Source organism: Eschrichtius robustus, chromosome 5, assembly GCF_028021215.1.
Source record: "Eschrichtius robustus isolate mEscRob2 chromosome 5, mEscRob2.pri, whole genome shotgun sequence".
NCBI lineage: Eukaryota > Metazoa > Chordata > Mammalia > Artiodactyla > Eschrichtiidae > Eschrichtius > Eschrichtius robustus.
Window position 1 is genome coordinate 28,803,804 of NC_090828.1, and position 11,539 is coordinate 28,815,342.

General features: G+C 48.1%; 1 protein-coding gene across 1 annotated transcript; it reads left to right on the forward strand.

Moving 5' to 3' along the window:
- The first annotated feature begins 361 nt into the window (after positions 1-361).
- Positions 362-7,695, forward strand: FZD5 (frizzled class receptor 5). The gene is made up of 2 exons (XM_068544584.1): positions 362-984; positions 1,266-7,695. Exon 2 carries the CDS (start codon positions 1,520-1,522, stop codon positions 3,281-3,283), a length of 1,764 nt encoding a protein of 587 aa, XP_068400685.1. The 5' UTR covers positions 362-984; positions 1,266-1,519; the 3' UTR covers positions 3,284-7,695.
- The last annotated feature ends 3,844 nt before the right edge of the window (positions 7,696-11,539 follow it).

The window sequence follows — 11,539 nt, forward strand, 5'->3', positions numbered from 1 at the left end:
AGTGGACACCAGCAGAGAACTCAGGAGGGACTTCTAGCTAGGGTTTCCCGCTCCGGGTCTCAAGAAGGCGTGATTAGCATTCGCCCCGCCCCCCATAGCTTCCCGGCCGGCGATTGGCCCACGCTCCTCGGCTGCCAGCTCCAGGCGGGGCCGGAGGGCGCCTGGGGAGAGGCTGAGCCCGCGGGGCAGTGGGCGGGGACGCGCGGAGAGCGTGGCGGGGCGGCCCACCAACCGAGCCCCAGCGCGAAGGGGCGGGGCCGGGGCGGAGCCTCCCGGCGGGCATTAGAAGCAGGTGACCCAGGCTGGGCGGGAGAGGCCAGTCAGCCCGAGGCCGTGACTCCACTGCGGCCAGCGCCGCCGCCGCCGCCGCCGCCGCCGCCGCCGCCGCCGCGCGCAGTTCAATACCCGCCGGAGGTGGGCCAAAGGGTGCTAGAGCGCGGGGGAGGAGCGGAGCCCGGCGCGTCCCGGGACAACCGCCACCGCCCCCAGGAGTCCGCTGGAGCGCGGATCCCCCTGCAGGGGAGGAGAAGAGCGGCGGGCGGGACGCGGCGGCGGGCGCGCACCATGCAGTCCCGGCGGGGCCAGCGCTGGCTGCTCGCCGTGCTGTGAGGCGGCGGGATCCCCCGGTCGCCGCACACCGCCTTCCTCTTGCCCAGGTGCTGCCAGGCGCGCTCGCCCTTCGTCCGGCTCCCGGACCCTGGTGGAACGCACGGCCTGCCCCCCGTCCTGCCCCGCCCGGATCATGCGGGGGGCCCCGGAGGAGGTGAGGGCGAATGACCGGTCTGCGGCGACCTCGTTCAGGGGGCGACCCCCTCTCTGAGACGCCCCCACCTGCTGCCATGTGCTGCCTCCTCGGGTACCCAGCCTATCGCCAAACTTTCCCGATGCCAGCCTGTCTCTGAGTCGCGTTTCTGAGCGAAGTGTCCCAGAGACGGAGGGCCCAGGCTGCCTACGGACTATCTGCTTCTCTCAGGATCCTCAGAGGTGAGAGCCCGCGCCTTCCCCTTCTCCCCGTTCTTTTCCCGGTCCTCTGCCCTTTTCCGGGGGGCTGAGCGCTCTGACCTTGGGGTGCAGGCTGGCAGGCCCTGCGAGAAGGGAGGCGGGGTGAGGGGCGGGGAGTCTGTAGTTTGGTTCCTGGAGGTGGAGGAGAGGGGAGGGAGAGAGGTTAACTTAGAGTTTTGGAGACCGCTTGCGGGGATTGTGCCGTTGACGCCCCTCTAATTGGGAGTGGTTGCAATTCTTCTCCCCCACCTTCTTTTTTAAAGAGTCCTTTCCTTGGAATCGGAGCCCTAACCGTCCCTCCCCAGCCCTATCCAGCGAAGAGCTGAGCGCTCCCTGCGGAGGCAGCGCCCTCCCGAAACAGTTTATCTTTGGACGGATTTCTTTAGAAGAAAAAGAAACCAACAGGTTGCCAGTCCCGGCGCCACACAAGTCGGCGGAGAGGGAAGCCCGGATCCCGGTTTCCCCTGCCTGAGCTGGCCCCGCGCGGGCTGCGGGAGACGAGGGGAGGGAGGGGGCTATGGCTCGGCCTGACCCGTCCGCGCCGCCTTCGCTGCTGCTGCTGCTCCTAGCGCAGCTGGCGGGCCGGGCGGCGGCCGCCTCCAAGGCCCCGGTGTGCCAGGAAATCACAGTGCCCATGTGCCGCGGCATCGGCTACAACCTGACGCACATGCCCAACCAGTTCAACCACGACACGCAGGACGAGGCGGGTCTGGAGGTGCACCAGTTCTGGCCGCTGGTGGAGATCCACTGCTCGCCGGACCTGCGTTTCTTCCTGTGCTCCATGTACACGCCCATCTGCCTGCCCGACTACCACAAGCCGCTGCCGCCCTGCCGCTCGGTGTGCGAGCGCGCCAAGGCCGGCTGCTCGCCGCTCATGCGCCAGTATGGCTTTGCCTGGCCGGAACGCATGAGCTGCGACCGCCTCCCGGTGCTGGGCCGCGACGCCGAGGTCCTGTGCATGGATTACAACCGCAGCGAGGCCACCACGGCGCCCCCCAGGCCCTTCCCGGCCAAGCCCACCCTCTCAGGCCTGCCGGGGTCGCCGGCCTCGGGGAGCGACTGCGCCGCCGGGGGCCCGTCGGTGTGCAAGTGCCGCGAGCCCTTCGTGCCCATTCTCAAGGAGTCGCACCCGCTTTACAACAAGGTGAGGACGGGCCAGGTGCCCAACTGCGCGGTGCCCTGCTACCAGCCGTCCTTCAGCCCCGACGAGCGCACGTTCGCCACCTTCTGGATCGGCCTGTGGTCTGTACTGTGCTTCATCTCCACCTCCACCACGGTGGCCACCTTCTTAATAGACATGGAACGCTTCCGCTACCCTGAGCGCCCCATCATCTTCCTGTCAGCCTGCTACCTGTGCGTGTCTCTGGGCTTCCTGGTGCGCCTGGTCGTGGGCCATGCCAGCGTCGCCTGCAGCCGCGAGCACAGCCACATCCACTACGAGACAACGGGCCCTGCGCTGTGCACTGTCGTCTTCCTGCTGGTCTACTTCTTTGGCATGGCCAGCTCCATCTGGTGGGTCATCCTGTCGCTCACCTGGTTCTTGGCGGCTGGCATGAAGTGGGGCAACGAGGCCATTGCGGGCTATGCGCAGTACTTCCACCTGGCTGCGTGGCTCATCCCCAGTGTCAAGTCCATCACTGCGCTGGCACTGAGCTCCGTGGACGGGGACCCGGTGGCCGGCATCTGCTACGTGGGGAACCAGAACCTGAACTCGCTGCGCGGCTTCGTGCTGGGCCCGCTGGTGCTCTACCTGCTGGTGGGCACGCTCTTCCTCCTGGCGGGCTTCGTGTCGCTCTTCCGCATCCGCAGCGTCATCAAGCAGGGCGGCACCAAGACGGACAAGCTGGAGAAGCTCATGATCCGCATCGGCATCTTCACGCTGCTCTACACTGTGCCAGCCAGCATCGTGGTGGCCTGCTACCTGTACGAACAGCACTATCGCGAGAGCTGGGAGGCTGCGCTCACCTGCGCGTGCCCCGGCCCGGACTCCGGCCAGCCGCGCGCCAAGCCCGAGTACTGGGTGCTCATGCTCAAGTACTTCATGTGCCTTGTGGTGGGCATCACGTCGGGCGTTTGGATTTGGTCCGGCAAGACTGTGGAGTCGTGGCGGCGCTTCACCAGCCGCTGCTGCTGCCGCCCGCGGCGGGGCCACAAGAGCGGCGGCGCCACGGCCGCCGGGGACTACGCCGAGGCGAGCGCAGCGCTCACGGGCAGGACCGCGCCGCCGGGCCCCGCCGCCGCCGCCGCCTACCACAAGCAGGTGTCCTTGTCGCACGTGTAGGAGGAGGCCGAGGCCGAGGGACCGGGACCGGGGCCGGGAGTTGAGGGAGGGAGGTTGTTTTGTTTGGTAGCTTTGCCAAGGTCACTTCCGTTTACCTTCTTGGTGCTGATGCCCCCTCCCGGGGCAACTTGGAGAGAGGGGAAAGGGACCGTTTCAAGGCGAGTACCTGTCCCAGGACTTCTCAAAGGGGCTCAGCTCACGTCTGTTCTATCTTACTGCCTTTTCAAGAGGAACCCTGTTTTTAATTTATATGTAGTTTTCTTAATTTTTAACTTTGTTGCATTTTGGCAACAAAATTTACCTTTGCTTTGGGGGCTTTACAATCCTAAAGTTGGCATTATAATGAAGTTCCACTTGGTTCAGGTGTCTTTGAACTGTGTGGTCTAAATTGGGAAAATATATTTCCTATACTTGTGTCTTTAAAAATAATGTGAACAGTGAAAGTTGCTGTGACTGGGAAGTTGTTCCGTGTGCTTTTCCAGGTTGTTTCTCCTTCCACTGCTTGAAGTGTCCAAGATGCTTTAAGGTGAGCTGCTTGTCCCTGTTTATAGTTCCTAAGTTAGGGGACACCCTAAGTCACACCAAGGAGCAGGGGAGCATAATGTGGTTAGGGCCTCCGAAAAGTGACAAGGTTAGGCAATGTTTAGAGATTCTAATGTGTCCGTCCTAGCTTCGTTTAGCAAGCTTCGGTTTCTTCTCTGTAGTACTTGTAATCATTCTCATTCTCAACAGTGCCAGCTTTGCTTGAATAAGTTAGAGGTAGCATTGCAGTGTCCGGAATAAATATTTGGAAGAGTGCGAACCTAAGGGATGGTGATTGGTTGAACTTGAATTCTAGACTGTTAAGATGGCAGCTTTGTGCCGGAGGAGTGGGTGGTTCTTAATAGGCTTCGGTGATCCCACTTTTTTAAACTTGTGTTAAAATTTTGGTAAAAATAAACCCACTTCCTTCTTCTGGAAGGACTTAGCGATAGTGCTGAAGAGGGCTCCTTTTTACATTTAAGGACTAAAATGGATATACCTCCTGTAATTAAGTAAATTTCCAACACCTCTCTTATCTGCTCCACCCCCAACCCACCTCCTTTATCATGTTAAACAGTCTTTTTGCTTTTCTTATTCCTCCTCTCCTGGAGAGCTGTGATTAGAAACCACACCCACCCTTGAAGGAGGTGCTTGAACCGGGGGGAGGGAGGCTGGCTACCTGTGAACAAACACTGGCAGCGATGGGGGAAAATAAGTGTCCCTGGACTTTGGACTAGATTACAGCCAGATATTCCAAAAGCATCGAGACACTGCTCTCTGCGGCCTCTGAAAACAAGTGAGACCCATAACACCCTTGCATAAGCTTTTAAAACATGGATCAGTGTAGCAAAAGGAAAGCTGTTCCCCCCCACCCCCCCTCACCTCAATATATTTTTCTCTTCCTCCTCTTCTGAGAAAGCCTATATAGTGATGAGCACACACTTTACTGTTAGAGAATTCTGTTTGCTTTTCTAATCTGTTGAACCATTCCCTCATTTATATATGAAAGCCTATGTATTGATGAATACACACGTACACACACCACGCATACATACTTTACTGTTAAAAATTCTGTTTGCTTTCCTAATCTATTTAACCATTCATTCAAGAAGAGTGTGAGGCCATTACTGGGGAAGGGGGTGACAGTGCATTGGCCAGCAGAATACCAGTGACCAGGACTGAGTGGGGACTAAATTTAAGAAGCTAAAATGGCAAAAACAATTAAAATTTGAGGATGTCTCCCTAGAAAAACAACAAGTGTAGGGATTTGCGCTTCATTTATACCAAAGTTGGAAAAGTCAGATTTAAGCCCAGGTCAGTTTTTACATTATGGATATTAAGTAAACAAGTGTATAGTTTCCATAGTGTATTTAAGCACTTTGCTGGTGGAAAGAAGCCTGGTGTTATAGTTTTCATGGACTTTCAGAAGCTATTCACGTTTATAAAAATGCACTGCTCTTACACACTCATCCTCTGAATCAAAATTTCAGTATATTCGACAAAACCTTGTACACAGAGCTACAGAACTTTTTGCACATCTAATTCCTCTACTTGTTCAGAAGCTTCTTAGAACCTTGAAATAGATCCCCTGCCTGAGGGCCAGTTCCTCTCTTGTTTTTCAAATGAGGAACTTTTCTGATCACCTTGACCTCTTCCCTCAGTTAACATGTCTTCCTAGAAAGTACATAGATTATTCTGCTGCCTTAGGTCATTGTGCCTAATTTGGGTTTTTCCTCTTCCTTTTTTTTTTTTTTTTTTTTGTGGAGGAGTGTAAAGATGATGCAGAATGTATCTAAAAGTTGTGGGATGATGTGGTTGAAGTGATTTAATTCTTCCTGTTAAAACAACTATTTTTCATTTTGGCAACATACCAAACCTAAAAAGAACAACCAATTTACTTTAAAAAAAAAAAAAAAGACAGTTAAGACAAAGGATACTAAGCCAAGGAGACGAAATACAGGTAATGCATTTGGAGGTCTAGGTCCAGGCCAACTCTCAGAGCTGCCTCTGTTTTCAGCCTCTGTTCTCACCGCTGCTCTCCCCCTCCCTTCCCTCAAAGATGAAGCCCACCTGCTTCCCTCAAGTCTTACCTCAGCCCCCCGTCCCGCTACCCAGGGCAGAGAAGCCCATCTATTTATGGTCACCCCCTATTTCCATCTCATATGCTGTTTTCTTCTGATTTTTATTTTTATTAGGCAAACAATCCATACTCATGAAAACAATTATAAAATGGAAGGTTGTGGGGTGGTTTAGCAGCTTCTTCACAGCCAGCTCTGTGATTTTAGTGAGGATTTAAGGCCCAGTTTAGTTTCACATGTACAGCTTTTGGGCTGTCCCTTTCATGGTTCAATTGTAAGCAACGTCTCCCATCACAGACTAGGGGGTAAAGATTTAGAAGGAACTAATACGTGACCTCTCAGTAAATCAGTTGATAAGACTTAGGAAGTCATTTTAATTTATATTATTAACCTCACACTTTGAAGTTGTCTAAATTGGCTGAAAATAAGTATTCTTGGTGCCTTATTGGTTTATCCTTGCAAACCTTTGTCATGTTTTCTCGTAGTCATTTCCAGTGATAAGCCTGTGTGTGTGTTGTGTGTAATTGTGAGCAATGTACAAGCTTAAATAACGTGCTGACACCACTGTTTCCAAGTTGGTATTCATTAGGCCGTTTCCTCCTGGGCTAGGGCTGCACTAATCCTGACACCGGCTGCCAGGAGAAAACCTCATGGATCCCACACCGCACCTTAATAACAGCATCCGTGACCTGCAGTCTCAAGTACAGAATGGGAACCCCAGAGCTAGGAAATGTAGTTGTATATTTTAATGAACTGCTACCCCTGCTAAAGAGGCTTCTTTCACTTTTGTGCTCTACAGAAAGACCAAGGGGGGTAGGAGGGACAAAGCTTTGAACAACTGCTTTCTAACACCGAATGTGGCCAACAGGACAGAGAACATCACAAATCTAGGCAGGTGCGAGGTACAGTGGCTGAGGATTTCCTGCTCCCCCTGCATGCCCTTTCTTGCCTCCAAAGTCCAATCAAGTGATCCTGGGAAAGAAATACGCCTGCGTTGAGGAGGGTGGTTTTGAAAGAAAAAGCTACCAAGACATTAAAGCAGGGTGAATGAAGGGTAGGCAGGATGAAAGTAACTAAGTAACCTGGCCCAGAACTCTCAAAAGCTTCTAGCAGCTTGATGACAATTACAGGATTTATTTCAGTCTGTGGTACATCATTTGAAGACAATATTACTTCATGTTGTTACAAACTGTATGTATAGTGTGTATGTGTTGTGGGTGTGTATATAAATAATATATATTATATATATGAGAGGTTTAGTGACTTTTGATACGGGTTTGGTGCAGGTGAATTTATTACTGAGCCAAGTGAGGCACATACTGAGTCAGTAGTTCGAGTCCAGGGCATTCAGTACTTTTTCTGATTTCCATGTCTGTATAGTGCCTGTCCCATGCGGTATTGTCAGTGTCATGTCAAATCCAGAACTCACAAAGCAGAGCCAGCGATATTTTATTTGTAGACAATCAACTAGAATCTATAAAATTATTACTGGCAGATGATTATAATTCCAGATCCCTAACACTAGCAAAAGGAAACCCAGAGCATCTTGATAAGAAGTTTTCTGTTTTTGTTTTGTTCCTGGAAGTCAGTAGAATAGCAGTTGTATGTGGTTATATTAGTGTCAAGATACTTAATTTGCTGACCTTATTATTTCAGAAAAAAAAAAATTGTATGTATTATATTTGTGGGAAGTTAAAATAATGCTTTGAGATTTTTATCAAATATGGAGAGTAGTTATTTATGAAAAACAAAGAAATGTCTATTTTTGTTTCTTTGTTCCCAATTAATGTAGATAAATTTTAAAGTGCATTAAAGCAATGGTAAAGCAAATAAGATGCTGTACAAGTATTTTTCTCATGCTTTCATGGAGAGACACTGTTTTCTAAGAGTATCTGAAGGAGGTATGTGCATTCTAACTTCATGATCAGATTTCTCGGATGTACTTTGAATATAAGTGGCAACGTTTTTATTGATAATAAAATCAAAGAAATTCCAATCACCAGAAGGAGAACTAATGAAAACATGTTTTACCTGAATATACTTCATAGGTTTCTCCTGCTGATCCTGTGATTGTTTCATGATTCACTTGAAGAAATGAAGGAAAATACACATAAGAACAGAGACATTACCTGAGATTGTGTTCTATTTTATCAACCCTCCATCTATACTCTGTACTGAAGCAATTTGGATAGAAGTGCTGCTGTTGTTGTGTGTGTCTGGTTTGCAGTCAGAAACTCCCAAAACTTCATCATTCAGCAGTTAGATCCACAACTTTGTATTAAGGTCTAAATACAAGTCAGGGAACCCAGATAAGAGGATATATGGTTCTCCCTCTGTATTTGTGCGTAATTGGTTCCAGTAGTCTCCCTCCCCCCCGTGCCACCCCATACCAAAATCCATGGATGCTCAAGTCCCTTATATAAAACGGTGCAGTATTTACATATAACCTACGCACAATCCTCCCATCTTCCCCCGCACCCTCCTTTATACTTTAAGTCATGTCTAGATTACTTATAACACCAAATACAAATCCTAAGTAAGTAGTTGTAAATATAATGCAAATGGTTGGTGGTGTGCAGCAAATTCAAGTTTTGCTTTCTGTAACTTTCTGAAATTTTTTTCCCTAAATATTTTCAGTCCATGGTTGGTTGAATCCACTGATGCAGAACCTGTGGATACGGAGGGCCAACTGTAAATTGATTTAGAGTTGGCACTTCCCTGACAATCTGGACAGATGCTTAGTAAACCTGAGAATTAATTTAGCATCAAAGTGAGTACTATGAGCATTATTAGATTGGTACATGTTAGGGCATTTGGGAGAACAGAAAATACAGCAGCTGAGCTGGATCCTGGTGCAAGAGCCACTGTGCCTTACCCGTACAGGTCTCTAGTTGGCACATCTTCCCAATGCTTTCTCATTGTTCATTCCCCCCAGTGGAAAAGGGGGGCACTGTTGGACTTAGGAAGTTGGAGAAATAGGTAATAATGCTTCTTTTAGTGATTTAGTTACAGAGCTCTTACGTGCAACAGAATGAGAGGAAGTAGAATGGTTCTGTGCATAGATTTGGGAGCTAGACTGATTAGGGATTCAACTCCCAGCTCCATCATTCATGGGCTGTTGATCCTGAACAAATAACTTAAGCTCTTAGTACTTCATTTGTGTACTGCATCTTAGTACTTTCTCATCTGTGAAAGGGGGATAATGATAGTACTTATATGTTAGGGTTGAGAGGATCTAAAAGATTAAATCAGGTTAAGGTAAGTAAAACAAGGAGGAAGCAGCCATTCAGGCATGGAATGGAAAGGGAATTGAAAGACTAGTTTTCAAATTTGTGTCTGCATAAGAATCATTTGGGGTTCCTATTAGAAATGTAGATTCCCAGGCTTCAGCTCCAGGAATTGAGATTAATTTGGGATCCAAGAATTAGGTCTTTTTGTTCTGTTTTAGTAAACTTTTAGAATTATTTTAGGTTTACAGAAAAGTTGCAAAGATATATCCATTTTGCCCTAATATTAACATATTATCATAGCACATTTGTTAAACTAAGAAGTCAACATTAACGCACTACTGTTAACGCCAGACTTCATTTGGATTTCACCAGATTTTCCACTGATGTTCTTTATCTGTTCTAGGATTCCACATTGCATTTAGAGAAGCTTCATTTCTTACAGGGACTTTCAGCCCATGAGAGGCAGGTGGTCTGGAGACCACATCTTGAGAAACACTAGGACATGTCAAGGGCTGAGGAAGGTCAAATTGCCCCATCCTCACCACCATCCTGGTGGTGGGGGTGTTGGATATAGAAATTTGATTTGAAGAGTTGGGATGGAATCCTCTCCCTTAGATGAGAGGGGTTACCTTAAGAAGTGAGGCATCTATTCCTAATGCCAGATGAAATGAGTTTTGGAGTTTGGAAGGTGGGGTTGCTGCCTAGCCTGAGGAGATACATCTAGGGTTGTGGGCAGATCAGGGGAGTGAGTGCAGCAAATTGGGAACAACTACTTTGTGGGAACACAGGAGGGCTCAAGTAGTTGATTAAAGGGGATTACAAGGGGCCAGTTAGCCCGTGAGCCATATAAATCCTGTATTTCCTGGAACCTGGTGATAGTGTTTTAGAAATGGGTCATAGTAGTAACCAACATCAAGCACTGCCACATTGGACACGAGCAGAGAGTCAAAGGGTGAAGCTGAGATGACCTTGTTGAGAGAGGGCAGTGGGAGGTGGACAAAACACTGATGCCCTGCGTTTGGAAGAGTCGGTTCCCACAGTGAGGAGATAAAGGGCCACCATCTGGGGAACTAGAAGTAAAGGTCAGTAGAATTGAGAACGGTAAGATGAAGGAATAGATGTTGTAAGAAAAAGCTAGCAGAGTAATTTGAGGTCTTGAAGTAGAGATCGACATATTCTTGAGGACCTTAGGTTCTGAGGCTGTCACTGACTTTCTCTAATCACATTCAAATTATTTAGCTGCCCTCACAGCAGTTAAGTAATCACCTAACCTGTTCTTTTTTTTTTTTTTTTTTTTTTTTTTAAAGAACATTAACCTCTTTTCATTTGACTCTGGATTTCTCTTAATTTCTATACTACTTCACTCTCCTGGTTCTTTCTGCATGTTAGAGATCCTAAACCATAAACTGGTATTCATAACATTTCTTTCACATGAAGTACATGTTATCTCATCTGCCAAACCCATTTAAAATGGACTAGTGGAAATTGCCTCAGAAGCCAAACAGATTGCACCTGTGTACAAGGGACCAGGTGTCTCTGAAGGGCTCCTAGATCTTTTGTATTCTTGCTGGCACGGTGTCAGGCTGGCCAGGCTGGTGAGTGGCTAACAGTTAAGATTTTAGGTGATCTAATCCTTAACTTGATAGATGCTGGGTGTAATCTACAGATTCTGCATTGAAATTAGCACTTACCCTTGGGAGAGCCCCTACCAGCTGTCAAGTGCTTTACCAAATAGCTCTATACTCAAGAATGCGGCTTCTGGGTGAGGGAACAGTCGTAGTCATTTTACGTGTGGTTAGAGAGAAGTCTTGGGTGATCAAAGATTTTAGCTAACCTACACGCTATAGGTAAACATTTCCAAAAACATTGCATAACCTGAATACAGAGTGAATTGTTTTCCAGTAAATACTGGCTTCAGCATTTTTCAAAAATCAAGGAATGGTGTATTTTATAGAATGGGAAAACTAAGAAATGAAATTTGACCTGTTGTAAAACTAGGATTTAGTGCTGTTGAATTTCAATAATGGGCATACAGGGTACATTAGGAGTAAATGTGAAAGAATAGGGTCATGATGGAATCTGATACAGGGTGGAAAAAATTTCTCTTAACCAGAAACACTGGGCCCTAAGAAGTTGTCTTAGGGTCAACCACATGAATTTAACATACAAAAATGGCAATTTAATTTGGTTCAAACATACATTTCAAACTTTTGTCTTTTCCTTGTAAAGAATAAAGTTCAGTTCACGGTATACCAGAGTTAAAATTGCACAGATGTCAGTATTCCAATAGAGAAAAATAATTTTTTTTTAAAAAGCGAAAAAATAAAATTTGAGTTCAGGTAGTCAGATATTCTTTTATAGTCTTACTACTTTAGGGAACAAACCCTTCCTAGGTATAAAAATCTGGAAAAAAAATGCCATAGTTG